The following is a 25,237-nucleotide window of genomic DNA, read 5'->3' as shown; positions in this document are numbered from 1 at the left end:
TTTCACTCAAGTAATTGTTCTCATGTTCTTTTCACTCAAGCAATTTTGCTCTTAAGTTCTCTTCACTCAGTTAATTGTTATAATGTTCTTTTACTGAAGTAATTGTTGTTATTTCCTGTTTTTTAGAGACCGAACCCTTGTCCCCTTCTCTAACCCTTTTGACTGACATCCTGATTGTTCTCACTCTGTAGGTTTTTTCTTCTAGACGACTACAACCGCGGCCAGGCCCCCGGCGTGAGCTTATCGTCACCCCGGGGAGGATTCGGGTCCAATGCCTCCACGCCTCACACCTCCTCCACCGGGTCAGCATCCTCCTCCTCCTACGGCGCCTCTCTAAACGCTGCCGGCTACTCCTCCCCATCCAATCTTGCAAACATGACTTCGTCGCCGAGCCTCTTCAACAGCACCACAAGTGAGTGTCACGGAGGAGGAGGAGGAACTTTCTTTGTCTCTTGCGACGAGGAAAGCTGCTCCTCTTCTTCTTCTACTTCTTCTTCTTCTTCTGTTGTTCATGTCGTCTTTGACTTATCTGTCTCTTTTTTTCTGCTTTCTCTTGCTTTTTATCAGCCTATTTCTATCTTCCGTATTTATATGACATCAATTATTATTGGCTGCCTGTGTTTGTTGTATCATCCGGATCTTGAGGTTTTCCATAATTTTTTTTTTTGTTCCTTTAAATTTTCTGCTTCATTATTTTTGTTGGCATAATTATTTGAGCTGAAGCACTTCGTATCTTGGTTTTCGTTGTCTTGTTAGCATTATACAAGCTTTTAAATATTCTTTGTGAAATGTCTGCTGATTTTGCCCAGTTTCGCTTGTAACTTTACATTTTGTTGCTCTAGAGAAAAGGAAAGAAGGAAAATATACATTAAGCAATAGTCCAGCAGAGATTGTTAGAGGAAATGCTAAGAAAAAATGCTAAGAAAATGTGGTTCTTTGCACCTTCTTGTGCTGGTTTTTAGTACCATTTCATGAATAAAGAAGTAGAAGAGAAGAAAGGAAAATAAATCTTTAGCACTGACTTCCATTCCCTCTCCTTTTGCGATTGGGTTTTGGGACACGTGCTGCTGCAGCTGGTGGGCATGGCGCTACGCATCACTATCCCCCTCCACACCCCCATCACCATCACCACCATCACCACCACCACCATCCCCACCACGGAAGTTGGGGAAGCAGCACTGGCTCCACTTCATCGACTTCAGCCGCCCTCCTGTCACAGTTCACCGCCGGAATGGCCAACAAACAACGCAGTGCCTTCGCTCCCGTCATTCCAAGCCTTCCAGCAACCCCGCCTCTCACGCCCATCACGCCCATGGGGGCGTCGACGACGAGCACCGCCTCCGCCGCTTCCATGAACACAAACAGTGCTGTGGCAGCTGCTGCAGCTGCAGCTGCGGCGTCCCCCTGGCAACAGCTCCTCTCCTAGTGTTATGTTAGTGTCGTTGGTATCGCCGTCGCCTTCTGCTGCGGCTCCTTATTTGCCTCCCTGCTTTCAAGGCTGGATGCCATTGCACGACTCACTCGCATGCTGAGCTGAGACGCCTCTTCTCCTTTTTTCAGGCCCAAGCATGCATGCATGCATGTACGCTTTCCCTTTCCTCATATTCTAGTTTATTCTGTTGCATGGCTACTACAAAAAATATATGGGTAACGGCCAATGTAAATTTCTGAGAGTGTTTGACTAGCTATGCATTTTATATATGTATGAATATTTCAGCTCCTCGACCTTAATGACCTATTGTTAAGTATTTTTAGTAGATTCTTTGTACATCACTCGCCTCCCTTTTATAATGAAATAGTTGATTTATTATTTGTGATATCTTAAAATTCAAGAAAACTTGGCATTGTTGTGTAAGTGATTTTAACGTCATTACATATCTTTAGTTTCTGAGCACATAAACCAATTTAGCTTTTAATAGAATGTTCCCTGTACTTATACGAAGCTTTGGGGCTGGTGTTTATCAGAAGACATAAAACGACACTTCTTCCAGAACACAGTTATGAATCCATAATGCCTTTCATTCAAAACTTGCAATAAACGTTGAAGTAAATTAACGATCAGATATTTTCATATCTTCTATCTTCAATATGACCAGCTACCTCTCAGCCGCTATGTATCTGAATGTACTCCAGACCCCCTTTGTTCTAGGAAACACAAATGCAAAGAGACCTAATTTAGTTTTTGCTTAGTGCGCTAGCCCCTTAGACCCTTTTCATAACCTTACTATATGTTGTGTTCTATAGCTAACGCCGGTAATGAGACCAGAGGTTATTTCCTTAAAAGTTCCTTAGTCAGTGAACTACTATATAGAGAGTCAGGGTATGAAGCTGGGCACGCATATCATTGCATACCCTTTACACTTCCGCTCACGTTTGTCTTCTTCTCCTGCACAGGAATGGGTGGCTTCATGTCCTCCGCATTTACCTCCATGGGGCACTTCACCTTGCCCCCCTGTGGATCGCAACCCTACGGGCCTGCCCTGGTTCACTCAGCCGCAACCAAGTGATAACGAAAACGAGGGAAAGTAGCTTTCCTCTCCCCCGCGTGCTCGCCCTCGCTTCTCGGTCGATAGAAAGCACAGGAATGGATCATATAAGTTATCTCTGACAGAGCCTTCCATCATCAGGTCGTCCTTGGTTCTACGAGGGTCTTCGGGTGATCTGCATCTACTGCTGAGTCTGCGCTCTTCATCTTAGCCAGTTTGTTTGGCTTCGATATTTGGCCTGGCCTTTCAAACACTACTAGTCTGGGCACTTTATTGCAGCCAAAGGTCAACCATGTGTTCACGTGACTGATAAGAGAAGCATCGGTGGTCAGTAATAATTCGAGTTTTCAAGCATACCGATATTTTAGCAACATGGGAAACACACTGATCCTTGGTAGAAGGGCGCGTGCTGATGATATACTTGGAGGTATTGGCTGTTAATCATCTTCAACTGTGATGACGTATACGGAAGAAAGCAAGATGTCGTCGACGCTGAGGCTGAGAAACGAGGTGGGGAGGGCTGAGGTAAACTGACGGAAACCACATTTGCTTAAAAATAACTTCGTTCACTCTCAGGCTCTCCTCATCTTCCTTCTTCGTCCTCGGACAAGATTGCTGTAAAATTACGCGAGATACATATCCATTGTTATTGTGGTGACAACTTGAAGTGAAACAGAGGTGATCGAAGATGTCATGTTGGTAGCAAGTAGCAGCAGCATTGAAGGGAATGAATACTCTGAATGCGTGGACGTGTGTGTGCGTGCGTGAATGTGTTACGAAGCTGCGGAGCGTGTCGAGAGATTATATAATATATTTCTTCCCTTCCAGTAACTACCTGTGGATCAGGCGGTCAGTGTAAACCTCGAGAGGCGCAGTCAGTAGCCGGTCTTCCTCACTAATTAAGTTAGGGCAATTAATTACCTCTCATCGTCGCTAATCTCACACATCTCATTGTTGTTGAATTGAATAGAAAGGGAGGTGTTCATTATTATTTAGGAATAACGTTCCTGCCTTTTCGTTTCTTTTTTTCTTTTCTATACTCAGGAGGCATTGGATCCTTTATATAGACATGTAGGTATTTATACATTCAAATCGGGGGTCGATTACTGTTGATCTGATTTATTTGAAATAAAGGAAGTGGTGATTTGGATGCCATGACTTACACAGCAGAGGCAGTTCGAATGTGTAAAGAAAATCACACTGAAAAATTAAGCAAATTGGAATTGTTTGTAACTGAACCTGGTCTTAATCAGTAGGACAAAAGTAAACTACAAGATTCATTGGGCTAAATTCAATCTTTTCAGGGGCGGACTTTGTGACTGTTCATAAGCAAACTACAAGATTCACTGGGCTTAATTCAATCTTTTCAGGGGCGGACTTTGTGACCGTTCATAACCATCAACGACAACTTCAGAAATTTCATTAAATCCCCGTCCCCTGTTGATTTGTCGAATGACTCGTTAATTCTTTACGAAAATCTGAGATGTTTGAAGTGCTTTTTTATATTATAAATATGTAGAGGTACAAACCCCGCAAAAAAATGTGGGCTTTCGACAAACGTGCTTCATAGATGAATGAAGAATTCTAGTTACAGGAAGCTGAATCTCATACAGTGATGTGGCATCCCACAAATTACCTTTTACTTCACAAACGAAGAAGAAACACTCATCATTAATATCATCTTTATATAGTACGTAGTAGTGCAAGCGGCTCTTCTGGAGAGATCGAGAGCCGTCTTATGGGTAAATCATTCGTTACCAAGCCTTGTATATTATGTTTTGTAAATACATGTACATTTTTTAATGACTGTAAACAAAACGGCTTTGTTAAGTTATTGGATGGTTATATATCTTTTGTAGGTGTTAACGTTGCATATGTTATTCAAGTATTCATTGGTAATCTTTTCATTTGTTTTCATTCACGTTTCTTCTATCAACGTACGAGAAGATTTAGGGTTTCTTAATGGAGGGCGAACGATGTCCTTTGTTGCCGCGCAACCGTTTTGTCTTTCCATCAGTGTTTCTTCATGAACTTCCAGATTTGTTTTGCAAATTCCATTTATTTACGCAAATGTCAACTTTCCACAGAATTATTTTCCCCTTCGTTCGCATTGTTTTATGAAAAAGACAATAAGATAAGATTTCCCCCCTCTCATCGTACCTGTATATAAACTGTAATACATATCATTTACTATTTTCAGACTACTCAAAACATAAGGAATATGTAGGGCCCAGATCTTGACAGTTGTTTTACTAAATGGGCGAATTGACTCCAACAACAATCATTTTGATTTACGTTCAAGACCTTCAACCCTGTAAAAGCTCAGGTCTTTATTTTGTATTTTTAAAGTAATGCATTTTTTTTCTTAAAGAAGGCATTTATATTCTCTTCATCTGGGACTTCTTTCTCGAATATCAGACAACGGTCAGAATATTTCTTCTCAAATTATGCGGTCGTCTTTGACGGAAATATTTAAAGTTAGACAGTGATGGCTAAAGTGGTCACGCACGAGATTATGACTGGTATCGTGAATATCAGAAATGATGTTATTTGGATGACTTTGGTTGTCATGGAGAGAAGACATTTCGAGCAAATGTTTCCAGATGTGTTATACTTTGAATTTACAACTTTGTGGGAACATTTGAAAGTCTACGAGGGAAATTGTCAGTATATTTTTCCCTATTTTTTTAAAGGCGTAAGATGGATTATGAGTTTTTTGCCTTTCGTAACTCTTAGTTTATGTAGGTATACAGTAAATGAATTTTACAATTTTTTTCATTTTGTAATGAGTTGTAAGCTTGGTCTTATGTAACTTTTTACATCTAGTTATTGATTTTATTTAATTTTCACCTTTTATTATTTTGTAGCCTTGCTCAATATTCCATGTGTATCCTGGGAGTCTCCTGACATGAGATTATGACCTAACCAAGTTTGTTAAAAGGTGAGGTCATCGACCTTCCCTTATCATCTCACCATATTGTTGTTTATTGCAAGTAAATCATTGCTATATTTAAGTGTGATAGTCCCATGAAACCTTTTATGTGTCTAGGATAAGAAGAATAAGAAATACTAAATGTATTCTTTATCATGTACAGAGTAAAATTTTCAACTTAATTTCTTAGGTGTACAATAAATTTTATAAAAATCTATTCATGTGGATGGTTTTTCATTTAACACCATGAGGTTTTTTTTTTCTAGGCCTGTATTGACTTTTGACCTCTGAAGTAACGAATTGTCGAAGTGTATTTATCGAATTAGTTTAAAGATTTAACAGTCAACGTCAAAATATCCATTATGCAAAAAGTCTATGGGTCTCTCAATGATACGAAAGCGTTGAGAAACTTTTTATTAGTGAAAATTACATATTTAGGTAGATATGATCTATTCTCTTAACTCTCTCCATTTCGTGTACTCTATCCATACACAGTACCTTGCTTAGCTGACCTATCTCCTCTCCACTTTTCGTCACTTTCCTTACATAGCTCAGACTTAGTGAGATCTTGGTCCATTTTCCAACTTCGGGACACCGGAACTATTGGCTCATTCCTCGTTTTTGTAGTACGATTTTTAAAAACATCCCAGATATGACCCTCCATGTTGGTGTTATCGTCTCCGTAACACCAACATGGAGGGTCATATCTGGTATGTTTTTAAAAATCGTATTACAAAAACGAGGAATGAGCCAATAGTTCCGGTGTCCCGAAGTTGGAAAATGGACCAAGATCTCACTAAGTCTGAGCTATGTAAGGAAAGTGACGAAAAGTGGAGAGGATAGGTCAGCTAAGCAAGGTACTGTGTATGGATAGAGTACACGAAATGGAGAGTTAAGAGAACATAATCGATTATTCCCGCATGGGAAAAAACATAAGTGATGATAATGTTGCGTTTTCTTGACAAGTAGAAGCGCTGCTTTTTTCATTGGTACCAATACAAAGCCTCTTTCATTTCGTGCAAATACATCCCTTAAATACCTTTACGTAGCAGGTGACAGGAGAGCACCCACGAAGAACGACGTAAATCCAAAATTATTTCCAAGATGCCGAGACAGTTTTCCAAAGGCGCCAGCTGAGTACAATCAAGGGAGAAGTTAAGCCCGCACTGATCGGGCCACGACATTCACGGCCAAACGTTGATCACAAGTGTCCAACGGCACTCGAAAAATAAAATAACAGAACAATCGTTAACACGATAGTTAATAAACGTAAACAAGCGGGGAGGCGGCGTCAAAACTAAAAACACTTGAAACTCATCTTAAACTTAATTTTTACAAAGCACTGGCGTTCCTTAAGAGTAATACTTAAAACTATAAAGAAACAAGGCTGATCTAAATTTACTTAGAGCCAAAAATAAAGGGGAAAATTTTACGTTGACGTAATACCTTCCTCCCAAAATAAATTTTATTCTAACAGAAAACATTTTTTAGACCATACAAAAACAAAAATCCTGGAAAGGAAAAATATTAAGAACCAAAAATAAACTATAGGTTCATGAACAGGACAAAATAAAATAAGATCTGAAACCTATAATAAAATTGGAATTAATATAATAACCAAAACTCAAAATTTGGCATACCAGAAAAAAAAGCTTAACAGTTAACCATCAACGAGAAACATGTCAAAGTAATCCAAACCTCAAACTATTACACAAAATAGTTATTACCAGTCACTGAATGTCTCCAATTCAGCCAATAACACTGAATTTACTCATAACAGACCCTACCATATCGGCCTACCTGTTGTAACCGCCCGTATTTAGGTCACTACAGGTTATACTTTGGGTCAAAAGAAAACAAATAGACAAAAACCCTAAATGCCTCACTAAGAATGCCTAGGAACTAACAAACCAAACTTCAAGCCTAAGGACACACTCATACTCATCCTCATAACTCTTTAAACAACAGCTTACCACATAAAAAAAAGTAACGCAAACCCACTGAAGAAACGAGAAGGGCGAGGTACGAGGGAGGCCAGACGTGAGCAGCCTTATATTCTAGAAGGAGCGTCAGGAATTTTATTTTCAGTTCCCCACATGCTTTATCACCAGCGTGAATTCCTACAGCTGAAGAGCCCAACGTAAAACCCTCTGGTTGGCTCCTTTCCTACGCTCTATGAAAACCAGCAGGTTATGATCAGTCCAAATCTCTATAAAGAAAAATTGGTTACACAACGTTTAAAATGTAAGAGTGCAGACAAAAGCAAGGGCTTCTTTCTCTGTAGTGGAATACCTCCTTTCAGCCACAAATAACTTACGGCTGAAGTAAGATATGGGATGAACCTCTCCTTCCTCATTCCTTTGAAAGAGGACACCACCAATACCCACGTCACTGGCATTCATGGCAATAATAAATGGTTTCTGAAAATTTGGGGAAGTCAAAATAGGGTTAGACATTAACACTAATTTAAGCTTATTAAAAGCTTCCTCACTTTGAGGAGACCACAAAAATTACTGCCCTTTTTCGAGTAACGTTTAAGAGGCTGAGCAATGTCTGAGAAGTTTCGCACAAATCTGCGGTAAAAACTTGTCATTCCCAGAACTCTTCTCACCTCTCTGACATTGCTCGGCCTCTTTAAATTAATAATGGCCTCGAGATAGGTCCTGACCCAAGCCAACTTCGTGACCCAAATAACACACCTTGGCTTTACCGAACTCACACTTAGCCAGATTTACATCAAGACCAGCGGTCCTAAGAGCCTCAAAGACTTACGCAACCGTACCATATGCGTATGCCAGTCATTACTATAAACTACTAAATCATCTATGTAAATTTCAGTACCTTCCAGACCACAAATGACCCGATTCATAAGCATTTGAAAAGTGCATGCAGCATTCTTCATCCCAAACCGAAGGGAGTAACAAAAGCAGAGATTTCATGAGCTCGATCAGATAAAGGAACCTGCCAATAACCCTTCAATAGATCCAATTTAGTAATATACTTGGCCGACCCTATCTGATCAAATCATCTATACGAGGCATAGGAAAAGGCATTTTTAGTGTGAGCATTCACCTTCCGGTAGTCCACACACACACACGGGACTTTCCGTCCGGCTTTTTAACAAGAACAATAGGGGAGCTCCATGGGCTAACCAAAGGTTGAATGAGGTCGTGCTCCAACATATACTTAATCTTCTTATCGACTACATCCTTTTTTACGGGATTCAACCGATAAGGACTTTGTTTAACAGGGGAAGCACTTCCCACATCCACATCATGCTGGAGGAAATTAGTTCGACCAGCGGAATCCAGAAATCTGAAAAGGAATAAATTAAATTAAGTACATACTTTTTTTTTTTACATCCAAATGTTCTAAACCTTCCTGTAAAACTTCTAAATTTTGTACACGGTCAAAAAGAGCATCTGAAGGTACCCGGCACATTAAGTCATCTGAATCCTAAGAAGGTAATTCCATAGCTACAGACACAGGCTCATACACAATTGCTAGAAGATCAAGACTTACAGTGATATGGTTTTAATCTATTATGGAATATTTTGCACTTACTTGTTCCCAGAGCCTCTCTCTCATAGTTTACATCAGACAATTTCCTCAATACCTTCCATGGCCCCGTCTACCCTGGTTCAAGAAAATTGTCCATGTCCATACTCAAAAAAAGTAACTCTCCGGGCTCAAAAGATCGAGATTTAGCTTTTCTATCAAAATTTGATTTCATAACCGGAGAAGAACTCAAATTCACCCGGGTAAACTTCCAAGCACTAGACAACCTTTTTCTCAAATCCTCCACAGATTCCCTTATTTTCACATCTCCCCTTCGACCAGACTCGAGGATCTCACTGAAAATTTCCAATGGACCACGTACCTTATGCCCAAATACCAGTTCAAAGGGAGCTACACCAATGGAGGCATTCGGGCGATTCCTAAGCGCAAAGTTCAGCACAATTACCCCTATACCCCTAAATACCTTCTCATGAAATTCGCAACACAATCAGTCTGAATTACACGAGGGAGACCATACCTGGAAAAGAATTCTATTAGTTTTCCAAAAACTGCTTTACATGTTATTCATCTCATAGGGAATGCCTTGGGAATTCTAGTAGTTTTTCAAAAACTGCTTTACATGTTATTAATCTCATAGGGAATGCCTTGGGAATTCTAGAAGCCCTATCCATAATAGTTAAAAGATACGTAAAACCAGACTTAGTTTTAGGCAATGGTCCCACCATATCTAACAGTCCCACCACATCAATAACTCAGCAAATGGCTTGCCGAGTGCAGGGATAGTTATTGATGTGGTGGGACCGTTAGATGTGGTGGAACCGTTGCCTAAAACTGAGTCTGGTTTTACGTATCTTTTAACCATTATGGATAGGGCAGGGGCTTTAGGGACATTTTGACTAGGTTTTCCTATAACCTGACAAGCCTCACATTCCTTTACAAACTGCTAAACAGACGATTCTAATCCAGGCCACCAAAAACATTTTACCAACTTTCGAAAAGTTTTTCATACCCCAAAATGGCCTGAAAAAAAATTATCATGAGCAAGACTCAAAACAGATTTATGATACAAAACCTAGGTTTAGTCAGATCCGTGGGGTCACCTAAATCAAAATTAACTTCCTTTTTCTGCGCTTCAATAAAAGACAACCTGTCCTAATCAGGTTTCAAAACATTATCAATGTCACCATCTCTACTACTGCTATCTACAAACCCGGGCCTCTCTAAGTCTACTTCTAAACTACTGAACATTAATTCATCATCATCACTGATTAGGTCTGCAGCCTTGGCTGCGGCACGGGTTGTTACAGCCATGGGGCAAGCACACACGGACAATATTGGGAATAACTCCTGTCCCTTACTGTTCAGCATATCATTGCCCAAAATACCATGAATACTAGGGATAGGAAGATTTTCAACGACCGCCAACTTTGTTTCTTTATTCTATCCTGACTTCCACTAATGGAGCCGAAACAACCGTGTTCAGGAACCCTCTCAGAACAACAAAATTCTCTGAATATTCCAAACCTTTCAAGGTTTCCTTCAAAACCAGAGACCAAGCCGAACCTGTCTGTCTCAGAAACCTAACTTGAATAGTCTCTGAATCAGATAATTTACCTGGCCAAACATATTTAACATAATGGAGTCATAACTCCTTATTACCAGAGGACAAACTACTACTACTACTACTACTATCAGTACTACTACTAACTACTGGATTTTTCTCAACCTTGGGAGGACTAACTACGGACCTGTGGGAAATTTAAGACGCAAGATTATTGCCATTTCTTTGGAGGCACCAGCTTCGGGCATTACAATGAGACTGATAATGACCTGGCTTATTATACCAGAAGCAAGGCCCCCTAACTCCATTATTCCTATTATTATTATTATTATTATTAATCATCACCGATGTTAGACCCAAACCTGTCATTTTTGAAGACACGAGCAGCTGGCCCACTCGAGACTTTACCTGGATTATTTTTGTTATTGGACTTATATTTATCAATGGAAGGCACAAAAGTTACTCTCCTCTTTTCAACATTACCTGGCCTAGCAGATTGAAAATAATTCATATCTCTATGCTCAAAATTACCGGAACCAGCTCGATGAGTCAAGACAAACTCGTCGGCAATTTAGGCAGCCTTGCTCAACTTATCGGCTTTCGCCTCCTCCAGATAAACCCTCATCTCTTTACTATAGGCCTTTTTAAATTCCTCAAGAAGCATCAATTCCCTCAACGCCGCAAAAGTAACCACCTGACGTCTCTTCAGCCAATCATCAAACTGTTCCTCCTTGACTCTTGCAAACTCAACATATGACTCAGGGGGCTGTTTGGAAAAATTTCTGAATTTAAGGTGATAGGTTTCCGGGACCAAATCATATGCTTTAAAGACCAGGGACTTGACCTTGTGATAATCCTGGGCTATTCCCTCTTGCAAGGCATTATATACCAAGATTGCCTTGCCCACAAACCTACACTGAATCAAAACAGTCAACATTTCAGGGGGCCAAGACAACTGGGTGGCAACATGTTCGAAAGCATTGAAAAACTCTGGAACATTTCTTTCATCAAACACAGGCTCTAATGTCAATGCCGCACCAAGATTAAATTTATCATCGAAATTACCCAGAGGGGAACTGGCCATATATGCGCCCTGCAACCTAGCCATTTCTATATTAAAGTTAGCCTCTCTACCTCATGATGCCTCACCCTCTCATTCTCCTCAAACTCCAACTTCTTTAGCTCAATCCATTTGCACAATAAACTATTTTCAATATCCTCCCTGGACTCCCCCAAAGGACAGACAGGAGCCAGAGAATCACCTGGCGCAGGGTTTGTGAGAGCCACAAAAGGGTTGGTAGAAACATTTTGTTTCTTAGGCAAATTTGCCAGGCCTTCAAAAGTAGTTCCTGTCCAGGGAGGTTGTTTGACCTGCTCTCACACTAATCCTATCATCATCCCAGACACACTACCATCCTTTTCAAAATCACTATCCTCTCCACTCTCACTTACTAAATGCTCAGCCTCAGCTAACCCTTGCGAAACCTTATTTTTAAAGGCTGCCAACAACTGCCTTTTTGTATCCACTGCTTTCAGCGGAATACCCAACCACCATGCACAACTTACTAAGTAATCCTTAGTCAAGATTGGCAAATACTTAATACAGTCAGCAGACCCCAAAAACTCTGCTGGATCAAACTCAAAATCCTCCATTATGACTAAATAAATAAATTAACTAGGGAAAAAGGCAATACTCAAACTACACCAAAAAAATAACCTACACCAAAAAAAATAAATATTGTAAAATTACCCAAGTGCTGTTCCACCAACCAAAACTCTGAGTACCCGAGTACAATCCTGTCATGGTCGCCAGATTGTTACAGCCTCTTTTGGGTTGTGTTGCAGGTCTTTATACACACTTTCGATTGTAGTCAGTATTTTAGGTAACTCGGAGCAAAATGGTCAGCGGAAACAAACACTTGAGGAAACTTGATATTTATTCCTTAAACTACATATTTAAATCAACCTTGAGCCTTTGAAAATAACTTACAGACTACAAAAAAGGGCAAATACCAGTCCTTTACAAATCCTATAGGATTACCTGCAGCTAATAAAGCTAAGCCCTAACATAGTAAAGAAATTTAAATACTCAGTTGGATCCAACACTTTTGCTGGCCAGACGGGAACACAGTAACCTAAAGCTAAAGGTAAACGAGGGAAGGCAGAGAATAAATATCTCCTACCTGTCACCACAAAACTAAACTCCAATGAATCTTTACACTACAACATAAATCATAACATACATTAATATTAATATTTGCACAATAATCTCACATTAGGAGAAAAAATGAAGGAATATGAAGGCCATGATCCAACTGCTACCTATGCTGCCAAGAGAGGTCACACACACCAGTCCAAATACAAGTGTCTAAGGCGGTCCTGCCCAACAAAATAGAGAGAGAAAAACTCATACCTGGGTATGGCCACCCTACGGGCCTCCTCACGAGCAAACTTAATCCCAACAGCAGCCTTAAAGGCATCCTGGCAGAAGTTAACATGTGGGAATTCAACTCCTGTTGATGACGGAGAACAGCGACACCATCAACACCCTGAGAAAATCCTTATCACCAGGGTAACCACAGGCATCACGTCGCAGGTGACAGAAGTACCTGCAAGCCATGTAGAGCGTAAGAAACTCATGTCGCAGGTGACAGGCAAGCAACCATGAAGAACGACGTAAATCCAAAATTATATCCAAGATGCCAAGATAATTTTTCAAAGCTCCAGCTGAGTACAATCAAGGGAGAAGTTAAGCCTGCACTGATCAGGCCACGACATTCACAGCCAAGCGTTGACCACAAGCGTCCAACGGCACTCGAAAAATAAAATAACAGAACAATCGTTAACATGATAATTAATAAATGTAAACAAGCGGGGAGGAAGTGTCAAAACTTTAAACAAATACTTGAAACTCATCTTACACTTAATTTTTACAAAGCACTGGTGATCCTTAAGAATAATACTTAAAACTAAAAAGAAAGAAGACCGATCTAAATTTCCTACAAGTCAAAGATAAAGGGAAAAATTTACGTTAACTTAATACCTTCCTCCCAAAATCCCCAGAATAAGAAATTTCTTCTAACAGAAAATTCTTTAGACCACTACAAAAGCAAAAATCCTGGAAAAGAAAAATATTAAGGACAACCAAAAATAAAATATAGGTTCATGAACAGGACAAAATACAATAAAAGACCTTAAACCTATAATAAAATTGGAATTAATATAATCAAAACTCAAAATTTGGCATACCAGAAAAAAAATTAACAGTTAACCTCAACGAAAAACATGTCAAAGTAATCCAAACCAAAATAAACCAAAACTCAAACTATTACACAAAATAGTTATCACCAGACACACAATGTCTCCAATTCAGCCAATAACACTGAAGTTACACATAACACACCCTACCATATTGGCTTACCTGTAGTAACTGCCCATATTTAGGTCACTACAGGTTATACTTTGGGTCAAAAGAAAACAAACGACAAAATCTCTAAATGCCTCACTAAGAATACCTAGGAACTAACAAACCAAACTTCAAGCTAAGGACACACTCATACTCATCCTCATAACTCTTTAGACTACAGCTTACTAAAAAAAAAAAAGTAACGCAAACCCATTGAAGAAGCTAGAAGGGCGAGGTACGAGGGAGGCCAGACGTGAACAGCCTTATATTCTAAAAAGAGCGTCAGGAAATTTATTTTCAGTTCCCTTCACGTGCTTTATCACCAGCGTGAATTCCTATAGCTGAAGAGCCCAACGTAAAATCCTCTGGTTAGTTCCTTTCATACACTCTATGAAAACCAACAGGTTATGATCAGTCCAAATCTCTATGGGAAAAGAAAAACTGGTTACGTAAGGTTTAAAATGTAAAAGAGTGCGGACCACAGCAAGGGCTTCTTTGTCTATAGTGGAATACCACCTTTCAGCCGCCAATAACTTACGGTTCAAGTAAGATATGGGATGAACCTCTCCTTCCTCATTTCTTTGAAAGAGGACACCACCAGTACCTACGTCACTGGCATCCACAGCAATAAATGGTTTCTGAAAATTTGGGGAAGTCAAAATAGGGTTAGACATTAATACTAATTTAAGCTTATTAAAGCTTTCTCACATTGAGGAGACCATAAAAATGTCTGCCCATTTTCAAGTAACTTTGTAAGAGGCTGAGCAAGGTCTGAGAAGTTTCGCACAAATCGGCGATAATAACCTGTCATTCCCAGAACTCTTCTCACCTCTCTGACATTGCACGGCCTCTTTAGATTAATAATGACCTCGAGATAGGTTCCCAGGTTCCCAAAGGACGGACAGGAGCCAGAGAATCACATGGCGCAGGGTTTGCAGGAGCCACAAAAGGGTTAGTAGAAACATTTTGTTTCTTATGCAAATTTGCAGGGCCCTCAAAAATAGTTCCTGTCCATGAAGGGTGTTTGACCTGCTTTCACACTAATCCTATCATCGTCCGACTCTACACCAGACACAATGCCACCCTTTTCAAAATCACTATCCTCTCCACTCTCACTTATTAAATGTTCAGCCTCAGCTAACCCTTGAGCAACCTTATTTTTAACAGCTGCCAACAACTGCATTTTTGTATCCACTGCTTTCAGCGGAATACCCAACCACTGTGCACAACTTAGTAAATAATCCTTAGTCAAGATTGGCAAATACTTAATACAGTCAGCAGACCCCAAAAACTCAGCTGGATCAAACTCAAAATCCTCCATTATGACTAAATAAATAAATTAACTAGGAAGAAAGGTAATACTCAAATACTCAAAATAACCTACACCAAAAAAAAATATTGTAAAATTACCAACGTGCTGTTCCACGGACCAAAAGGTAATACTTAAATAACCTACAATAAAAAAAAAACATATTGTAAAATTACCAAAGTGCTGTTCCACCGACCAAAACTGAGTACCCGAGTACAATCCTGTCATGGTCGCCAGATTGTTACAACCTCTTTTGGGTTGTGGTGCAAGTCTTTAATACACACTTTAGATTGTAGTCAGTATATTAGGTAACTCAGAGCAAAAGGGTCAGCGAAAACAAACACTTGAGGAAACTTAACAATATTTAGTACTTAAAGAAACGACATATTTAAATCAACCTTGAGCCTTTGAAAAGAACTTAAAAGACTACAAAAAAAGAAATGCTGGTCCTTTACCAATCCCATATGATTACCTACAGCTAATAAAGCAAAGCCCTAACACAAAGAAAATTAAATACTTGGTTGGATCCAACACTTTTGCTGGCCAGTCTGGAGCACAGTAACCTAAAGCTAAAAGTAAGTGAAGGAAGGCAGAAAATAAATAGCCAGAAAACACTTAATCTCCTACCTATCACCACAAAAGTAAACTCCAATGAATCTTTCCACTACAGCATAAATGATAACACAATATTAATATTTGTGCAATAATCTCACATGAGAAAAAAATGAGGGAATATGAAGGTCATGATCCAACTGCTACCTCTGCTGCCAAGAGAGGTCATACACACCAGTTCAAATACAAGTGTAAGGCGGTCCTGCCCAACAAAATAGAGATAATCACTCATACCTGGGTATGGCCACACTACAGGCCTCCTCACGAGCAAACTTGCTCCCAACAGTAGCTTTAAAGGCGTCCTGGCAGAAGTTAACAAGTGGCAATTCAACTCCTGTTAATGACGAAGAACAGCGATGCCATCAACACCAAGAAAATCCTTCTCACCAGGGTAACCACAGGTAACACGTTGCAGCTGACAAGTACCTGTGAGCCACGTAGAGTGTAAGAAACTCACGTCACAGGTGACAGGAGAGCACCCACGAAGAACGACGTAAATCCAAAATTATTTCCAAGATGCTAATATTATTTTCCACAGGCGCCAGCCGAGTACAATCAAGGGAGAAGTTAAGCACGTACTGATTGGGCCACGACATTCACGCCCTAATGTTGATCACAAGCGTCCAACAGCACTCGAAAAATAAAACAGAACAATCGTTAACATGGTAGTTAATAAACATCAACAAGCTGGGAGGAGGCATCCAAACTGCAAACAAATACTTGAAACTCATCTTAAACTTAATACCTTCCTCCCCAAAATAAAAAAAAAATTATTCTAACAGAAAATTTTTTAGATCATACAAAAACAAAAATCCTGGAATGGAAAAATTATTAAGGACAACCAAAAATAAACTACAGTTCATGAACAGGACAAAAAAAAATAAAAGACCTGAAACCTATAATAAAATTAGAATTAATGTAATCACAAAAACTAAAAATTTTTCATACCAGAAAAAAAACTTAGTCAACCATCAACGAGAAACATGTCAAAGTAACCCAAACCAAAATAAACCAAAATTCAAACTATTACACAAAATGGTTATCACCAGACACACTAAATGTCTCCAATTCAGCCAATAACACTGAATTTACACATAATAGACCCTACCATATTGACCTACCTGTTGTAACCACCCGTATCTAGGTCACTACAGGTATTACTTTGGGTCAAAAAAAAAAAAAGACAAAAAACTAAATGCCTCATTAAGAATGCCTAGGGACTAACAAACCAAACTTCAAGCTAAGGAAACACTCATACTCATCCTCAACTTTTTAAACTACAGCTTACTAAAAAAAAAAAGTAATGCAAACCCATTGAGGAAACTAGAAGGGCAAGGTACGAGGAAGGCCAAACGCTAACATCCTTATATTCTAGAAAGAGCGCCAGGAATTTCACTTTGTTTCCTTCACATGCTTTATCACCAGCGTGAATTCCTACAGCTGAAAATCCCAATGTAAAAGCCTTTGGTTGGCTCTTTCCTATGCTCTATGAAAACCAGCAGGTTATGATCAGTCCAAATCTCTATGGGAAAAGAAAAATTATTTACATAATAATGTAAAAGAGTGCAGACCAAAGCAAGGGCTTCTTTCTATGTAGTGGAATACCTCCTTTCAGCCACCAATAACTTACGGCTGAAGAAAGACATGGGATGAACCTCTCCTTCCTCATTCCTTTGAAAGAGGGCACCACCAATACCCACGTCACTGGCATCCATGGCAATAATAAATGGTTTCTGAAAATTTGGGGAAGTCAAAATAGGGTTAGACATTAACACTAATTTAAGCTTATTAAAAGCTTCCTCACACTGAGGACACCAAAAAAATCTCTGCCCTTTTTCGAGTAACTTTGCAAGAGGTTGAGCAAGGTCTGAGAAGTTTCGCACAAATCGGCGATACCAACCTGTCAATCCCAGGACTCTTCTCACCTCTCTGACATGGCATGGCCTCTTTAGATTAATAATGGCCTCGAGATAAGTCCTGACCCAAACCAACCTTGTGACCCAAATAACAGAACTTGGCTTTACCAAACTCACACTTAGCCAGATTTACAACAAGACCAGCAGTCCTAAGAGCCTCAAAAACTTTATGCAACCGTACCATATGCGTATCCCAGTCATTACTATAAACTAGTAAATCATCTATGTAAATTTCAGTACCTTCCAGACCACAAATGACCCTATTCATAAGCCTTTGAAAAGTGCATGCAGCATTCTTCATCTCAAAGGACATCATTTTACACTCTTACAGACCGAAAGGAGTAACAAAAGCAGAGATTTCATGGGCTCAATCAGATAAAGGAACCTGCCAATAACCCTTCAACAGATCCACCAAATTAGTAATATACTTGGCCAACCTTATCTGATCAAGCCAATCATCTATACAAGGCAAAGGAAGAGTAATTTTTAGTGTGAGCATTCACCTTCCAGTAGTCCACAGACATACAGAACTTCCTGTCTGGCTTTTTAACGAGAACTATAGGGGAGCTCCATGGGCTAACCGAAGGTTGAATGAGGTCGGGCTCTAACATATACTCAAATCTTCTTATCTACTACATCCCTTTATACAGGATTCAACCGATAAGGACTTTGTTTAACGGGAAGCACTTCCCACATCCACATCATGCTGGAGGAAATTAGTTCCACCAGGGGAATCCTTAAATAAATCTGAAAAGGAATAAATTGAATTAAGTACATCCTTTTTTTTGGACTAACATCCAAATGTTCTAAACCTTCTTGCAAAACTTCTAAATTTTGTACACGGTCAAAAAGAGCATCTGAAGGTACCCGACACATTAAGTCATATGAATCCGAAGAAGGTAATTCCATAGCTGCAGACTCAGGCTCATACACAATTGCTAAAGGACCAAGACTCTTACAATGATATGGTTTTAATCTATTAATATGAAATATTTTGCACTTACTTGTTCACAGAGCCTCTATCTCACAGTTTAGATCAGACAATTTCTTCAATACCTTCCATGGCCCCTTATACCCTGGTTCAAGAAAATTGTCCCTGTCCATACTCAAAACTAAAACAAACTCTCCGGACTCAAACGATTGAGCTTTAGCTTTTCTATCAAAATTTGATTTCATAACAGCCTGAGAAGAACTCATTCTCCTGGGCAAACTTCCAAGCACTAGACAACCTTTTTCTCAAATCCTCCACAAATTCTTATATTTTCACACCTCCCCTTCGACCAGACTCGAGGATCTCACTGAAAATTTCCAATGGACCACGTACCTTATGTCCAAATACCAGTTCGAAGGGAGCTACACCAGGGGAGGCATTCGGGTGATTCCTAAGCGCAAAAGGAGCAAAGGGAAGCACTTTATCCCACTCAACACCCTGTTCATAACAATGTTTCTTCAATGTAGATTTAAGAGTCTGGTGAAACCTTTCCACCACACCCTGGCTCTCTGGATGATAAGGTATGCTGGTAATGTGGTGAATGGCCAGTTCAGCACACTTACCCCTAAATACCTAACTCGTGAAATTCGTACCACAATCAATCTGAATTACACGAGGGAGACCATACCTGGAAAAGAATTCTATTAGTTGTTCAAAAACTGCTTTAGATGTTATTCATCTCATAGGGAATGCCTCGGGAAATCTAGAAGCCCTATCCATAATGGTTAAAAGATACATAAAACCAGACTTAGCTTTAGACAACGGTCCCTCCACATCTAACAGTCAGACCACATCAATAACTAACTCTGCAAACGGCTCGCTGATTGCAGGGATAGGGTTTAAAAGGGCTTTAGGGATATTTTGATTAAGTTTTCCCATAACAAGCCTCACATTCATTTACAAACGGCTTAACACATGATTTTGATCCAGGTCACCAAAAACATTTTGCCAACTTCCGAAAAGTTTTCCATACCGCAAACTGGCTTGAAAAAGAATTATCATGAGCAAGACTCAAAACAGACTAATGAAACTGAGACGGGATGACAATTTGTTCAACACGAGAAGTCCTGCTCAGATCATCAGTAGGGGGGCGACTAATTCGGTACAATAAACCATTCATTATACAAAACCCAGGTTTAGTCAGATCTGTGGTGTCAACTAAATCAAAATTAAATTCCTTTTTCTGCTCTTCAATAGAAGACAACTTATCCCAATTGGGTTTCAAAACATTATCGATATCACCATCTCTACTACTGCTATCTACAGACCCAGGCCTCTCTAAGTCTACTTCTAAACTACTTAACATTAATTCATCATCATCATTGATTAGGTCTGCAGCCTTGGCTGCGACATGGGTTGTTACAGCCACGGGGCAAGCATGCACTGACAATATTGGGAATAAATCCTGTCCCTTACTGTTCAGCATATCATTGCCCAAAATACCATGAATACCAGGGATAGGAAGACTTTCAACGACCGCCAACTCTGTTACTTTATCGTATCCAGGGAACGACAACCCGATTTCCACTCACGGAGTGGAAACAACCATGTTTGGGAACTTCCCAAGAACAACAAAATTCCCTGAACATTCCACCAAACCTTTCAAGGTTTCCTTCATAACCAGAGACCGAGCCAAACCTGTCTCTCAAAAACCTCACTTTAATAGTTTCCGAATCAGATATCGATTTACCTGGCCAAGCATATTTATCATAATGGAGTCCTAATTCCTTATTACCATAGGATGAACTACTACTACTCCTATCAGTACTACTACTAACTACTGGATTTTTCTCAACCTTGGGAGGACTAACTATGGACCTGTGGGAAATTAAAGAGACAGGATTATTGCCATTTCTTTGGAGGTACTGCTTCGGGCATTACAACGAGACTGATAATGACCTGGCTTATTACACCAGAAGCAAGGCCCCCTAACTCCATTATTCCTGTTATTATTATTATCATTACCTATATTAGACCCAAACCTATTGTTTTTGAAGAAGACACAAGTTGCAGGCCCACTTGAGACTTTTCCTGGATTATTATTATTATTATTATTGGACTTACATTTATCAGGGGAAGGCGCAAAAGTTACTCTCCTCTTTTCAACATTACCTGGCCTAGCAGATTGAAAATTCATATCTCTACGCCCAAAATTACCGGAACCAGCTCGATGGGTCAAGACAAACTCGTCGGCAATTTGGGCAGCCTTACTCAACTTAACAGCTTTCACCTCCTCCAGATATACCCTCATCTCTTTACTATAGGCCTTTTTAAATTCCTCAAGAAGCATCATTTCCCTCAATGCTGCAAAAGTAACCACCTGACGACTCTTTAGCCAATCATCAAACTGTTCCTCCTTGACTCTTGCAAACTCAACATATGACTGAGAGGGCTGTTTGGAAAAATTTCTGAATTTAAGGTGATGGGCTTCCGGGACCAAATCGTACGCTTAAAGGACCAGGGACTTGACCTTGTGATAATCCTGGGCTATTCCCTCTTGCAAGGCATTATATACCCGGATTGCCTTGCCCACCAACCTACAGTGAATCAAAACAGTCCACATTTCAGGGGGCCAAGACAAGGTGGCAACACGTTCAAAAGCCTTGAAAAACTTTGGATCATTTCTTTCATCAAACACAGGCACTAACTTCAATGCCACACCAAGATTAAATTTATCATCGAAATTACCCAGAGGGGAACTGACCATATTTGTGCCCTGCAACCTAGCCATTTCTATACTAAGGTTAGCCATCTCTACCTCATGATGCCTCGCCCTCTCATTCTCCTCAAACTCCAACTTCTTTAGCTCGATCCATTTGCACAAACTATATTCAATATCCTCCCTGGACTCTCCCAAAGGACAGACAGGAGCTAGAGAATCACCTGGTGCAGGGTTTGCGAGAGCCACAAAAGGTTAGTAGAAACATTTTGTTTCTTGGGCAAATTTGCAGGGCCCTCAAAAATAGTTCCTGTCCATGGAGGATGTTTCACCTGCTCCTCACACACTAATTCTATCATCGTCCGACTCTACCCCAGACACACAACTATCCTTTTCAAAATCACTATCCTCTCCACTCTCACTTACTAAATGCTCAGCTTCAGCTAACCCTTGAGCAACCTTATTTTAAACGGCTGCCAACAACTGCTTTTTGTATCCACGTTGCCTTCAGTGGAATACCCAACCACTGTGCACAACTTACTAAGTAATCCTTAGTCAAGATTGGCAAACACTAAATACAGTCAGAAGACTCCAAAAACTCAGCTGGATCAAATTCAAAATCCTCCATTATGACTAAATAAATTAACTAGGGAAAAAAGTAATACTCAAATACTCAACTCAAATACTCAAATAACCTACACCAAAAAAAAATAAATATTGTAAAATTACCCAAGTGCTATTCCACTGACCAAAACTCTGAGTACTCCTGAGTACAATCCTGTCACGGTTGCCAGATTGTTACAGCTTCTTTTGGGTTGTGGTGCAGGTCTTTAATACACACTTTAGATTGTAGTCAGTACAGTATATTAGGTAACTCAGAGCAAAAGGGTCAGTGGAAACAATAACACTTGAGAAAACTTAATATTTATTACTTAATGAAACGACATATTTAAATCAACCTAGAGCCTTTGAAGAAACGACATATTTAAATCAACCTTGAGCCTTTGAAAATAACTTGAAGACTACAAAAAAGGGCAAATACCGGTCCTTTACAAATCCCATAGGATTACATACAGCTAATAAAGCTAAGCCCTGACACAATAAAGAAAATTAAATACTCGGTTGGTTCCAACACTTTTGCTGGCCAGACCGGAACACAATAATCGGTTGGTTCCGACACTTTTGCTAGCCAGACCAGAACACAATAACCTAAAGCTAAAAGTAAGCGAGGGAAGTCAGAGAATAGCCAGAAAACAATCTCCTACCTGTCACCACAAAACTAAACTCCAATGAATCTTTACACTACAACATAAATTATTTTAACATTTTTGATGATGCTGCCGGTAATTCTATGTATTAGCACCGCACCTGTTTTTACCTTTTCAACTGGTTTTTTCTACACTTTTAGGGATTCTGATACTGGCGGTGCATCTGTTTGTTGTCGGCCAAATGGAATGTCCCTTCGCCGTGTTTAGTACTGGCCCGGGGGCGTTGGGTACCCATACGTTAACAAGAAATTGCACTTGCGGGACGGGATATGAACCGTTCGAAACAGACGTACCCGTGCTCTGTCTTGTGAAGGTCGCGTATGGAAACCCCTTGTTGGATGGACTTCGGGGGTTAATTACAGGTTAATTAGACTCGAGCGCCAAAAATGAAAGGTAAATTCATAATTAGCAACCAAAAAACTGTAGAAAAAGTAAAGTTATAGTGCCGTCGGCGACGCGGAGCTACCCTACAGTTCTACCATGCTGCCTTGTAATACATAATTACAGTATATCCTATAATTTTGATTTATTTACTCTTATTTATCATGTATTGTGTAATAATAATTATTGAAATATAATAGATCAAGGGAACTAATGATTTAAATAACTTTATATCGTAATTTATAATTGATACAATTTTAATAGTAACATAGTATGAGCAACACGTGTGTGTGTGTTCAGCGAAGACTTGTTTCTCTTCAGTTGCCATCAGTTGAGATAAGAGAGAGTGCTTTGTTCTGGGTTAATGTGAGGACAGTTTGGAATAACAATTGGCGATTTGTTCAGGAAATCAACTCGGTTTCTCGTCTTGTTTATAAAACATGTCAATCATAATTAGCCGATTGCAGTATGTCTCGATCGTGTTTAGAATTCTGTAAAAGCCTTGTCCCATACGAAAAGAATAAGTGATTTTACAAAGTTACATACATGGCTCTGATCTCGTATGCCGGTTTGAGAGAAAGATTGCGTGTCCTGGTCACTTGCGTCATGTTTTGTAAAATTGCATTCAAAACGTTTTGCTGGGAGTGACGTCACCTAGAAATTTCTCTTTTGGTATCTCGAAACCAAAATGCCTTAATGACATCATGTAATTGTTTCATGTGCTCCTGGAATTCTGAAATCTGTTTCATTCTTATTCTTGAGACCCCTCTCTCTCTCTCTCTCTCTCTCTCTCTCTCCAAGAGAAGTTATTAACTTTGAACATTGTGGTCACTGGTGTTAGTCTTAGCTTTTTTTTTTTTTGAGATCAGAGGGTAGGAAAAGTGTAATGGCGCCTTATTAAAAGTGTGTTTTGTGGAAAAGCAGCTGCAGCAAGTGATTTTACAAAATTTTCACAAGCTTCTGTAAGATAACGTAAATTTTTTACTTATTAATCCCATGGTATAATAAGTTACGGAAATTCTGCCTTAATGAAATTATTGATAAATCTTGTGTATTTGTGTTTTTTCTGTTTGCAGTCTCTTCATATTTTCACATTTTTTTTATGTTCGTGATATAACATTTATTTACCCAACATTTTAAATATTTCATGGTAATTTAACATTGCATACTTTATTTAATTTTTCATTTATTGTCTTCTCAAATCTTGGGTAATCTTGAGTTTAAATTTTCCTTGATTAATTTAAATAACTGATAAATTAAAGTTTCTATGAATTAGTTTAAATAATTTAATTCAAGAATTAAGTTTTGTGTTGTCTTCAAGTAATAGTAAATTTTTCAGATTGTGAATTCTAATTATAAATTTTGAATTTAAAAATAATTTTTTTTATTTAATATTTAAAAAAACCAGCGTTTCATTTATTGACCACCAGTGAATACGATTAATTGTGCGTGCATAAGATAAAGTGATAAACATGTTTCGTTCTTTTAGTTTTGCTAAAGTGAATTAAGACCTGGGAAACGGTTAAAGTTATTTGATGGAGCGATGCCCTTGTACTCTAGAATAGTTCTGGTTTAATTGTCGATACCTCACACACATTCTGATAAACTGAGTTTGATTTTTTTCAAGTGATTGATAAGTCTTTTAAGGGATCACTGTTACCTTTAGAGTACTCAGTCGTAATTTCCTATTGTTATGAGAGTCCAGGCATCTGGTTGAAGTGAGGTAAATTTTTGAATTTTGAAATTCGTTGTGCAATAACCAGGTACTTCGTGGGCATCGTGACAATATATTAATATTTGCACAATCTCACATTAGGAGAGAAAAAAAACTAAGCAACATGAAGGCCGTGATCCAACTGCTACCTCTGCTGCCAAGAGAGGTCACACACACACACACACCAGGTCAAATGCAGTTTACGTTGACGCCACGTAACGCCGTTTGTCCCGTCCGCCAAGGTAAGTAGTTCCACACGAAACGCCATGTTCTCTATCTTTCTAGGGGGGTCCAGGGGGAGGCTAAGCCCCCCCGGCCAGGTAAGGGCACGCTGCACTAGGTTAGGTTAGGTTGGTTAGTTATGGTTTCGTCATTTTAGTACCGATTTCGTATGTTGATATTCCTCCGCGACTAGAAAACTGGCAGACGACACCCCGCGTCAACGTAAACTGCAGGCGCTCCCAAGTGTCTAAGGCGGTCTTG

At 39.4% G+C, this 25,237-nt stretch overlaps 1 protein-coding gene across 9 annotated transcripts in view; it reads left to right on the top strand.

Annotated features, from left to right (window-relative positions):
* kn (EBF transcription factor knot) overlaps positions 1-5,635 on the top strand; it is a 226,617-nt gene extending 220,982 nt beyond the window's left edge. For 5 of the 9 annotated variants that reach the window (XM_067090260.1, XM_067090248.1, XM_067090267.1 and 2 more), the window contains exons 12-14: positions 206-412; positions 1,074-1,432; positions 2,395-5,635. In XM_067090260.1, coding sequence (XP_066946361.1) covers positions 206-412; positions 1,074-1,426 — 560 coding nt within the window. In that variant the 3' untranslated portion in view covers positions 1,427-1,432; positions 2,395-5,635. Of the gene's footprint in view, positions 1-191; positions 413-1,073; positions 1,433-2,394 lie in introns of all 9 variants that reach the window. The other 4 variants (XM_067090293.1, XM_067090282.1, XR_010850709.1 and 1 more) reach the window with 3 other exon arrangements.
* The last annotated feature ends 19,602 nt before the right edge of the window (positions 5,636-25,237 follow it).

The sequence above is a fragment of the Macrobrachium rosenbergii genome, chromosome 4 (assembly GCF_040412425.1).
Source record: "Macrobrachium rosenbergii isolate ZJJX-2024 chromosome 4, ASM4041242v1, whole genome shotgun sequence".
NCBI classification, from domain to species: Eukaryota; Metazoa; Arthropoda; class Malacostraca; order Decapoda; family Palaemonidae; genus Macrobrachium; species Macrobrachium rosenbergii.
The sequence above is the reverse complement of the archived record's forward strand: the minus strand, read 5'-3'. Positions and strand labels throughout refer to the sequence as shown.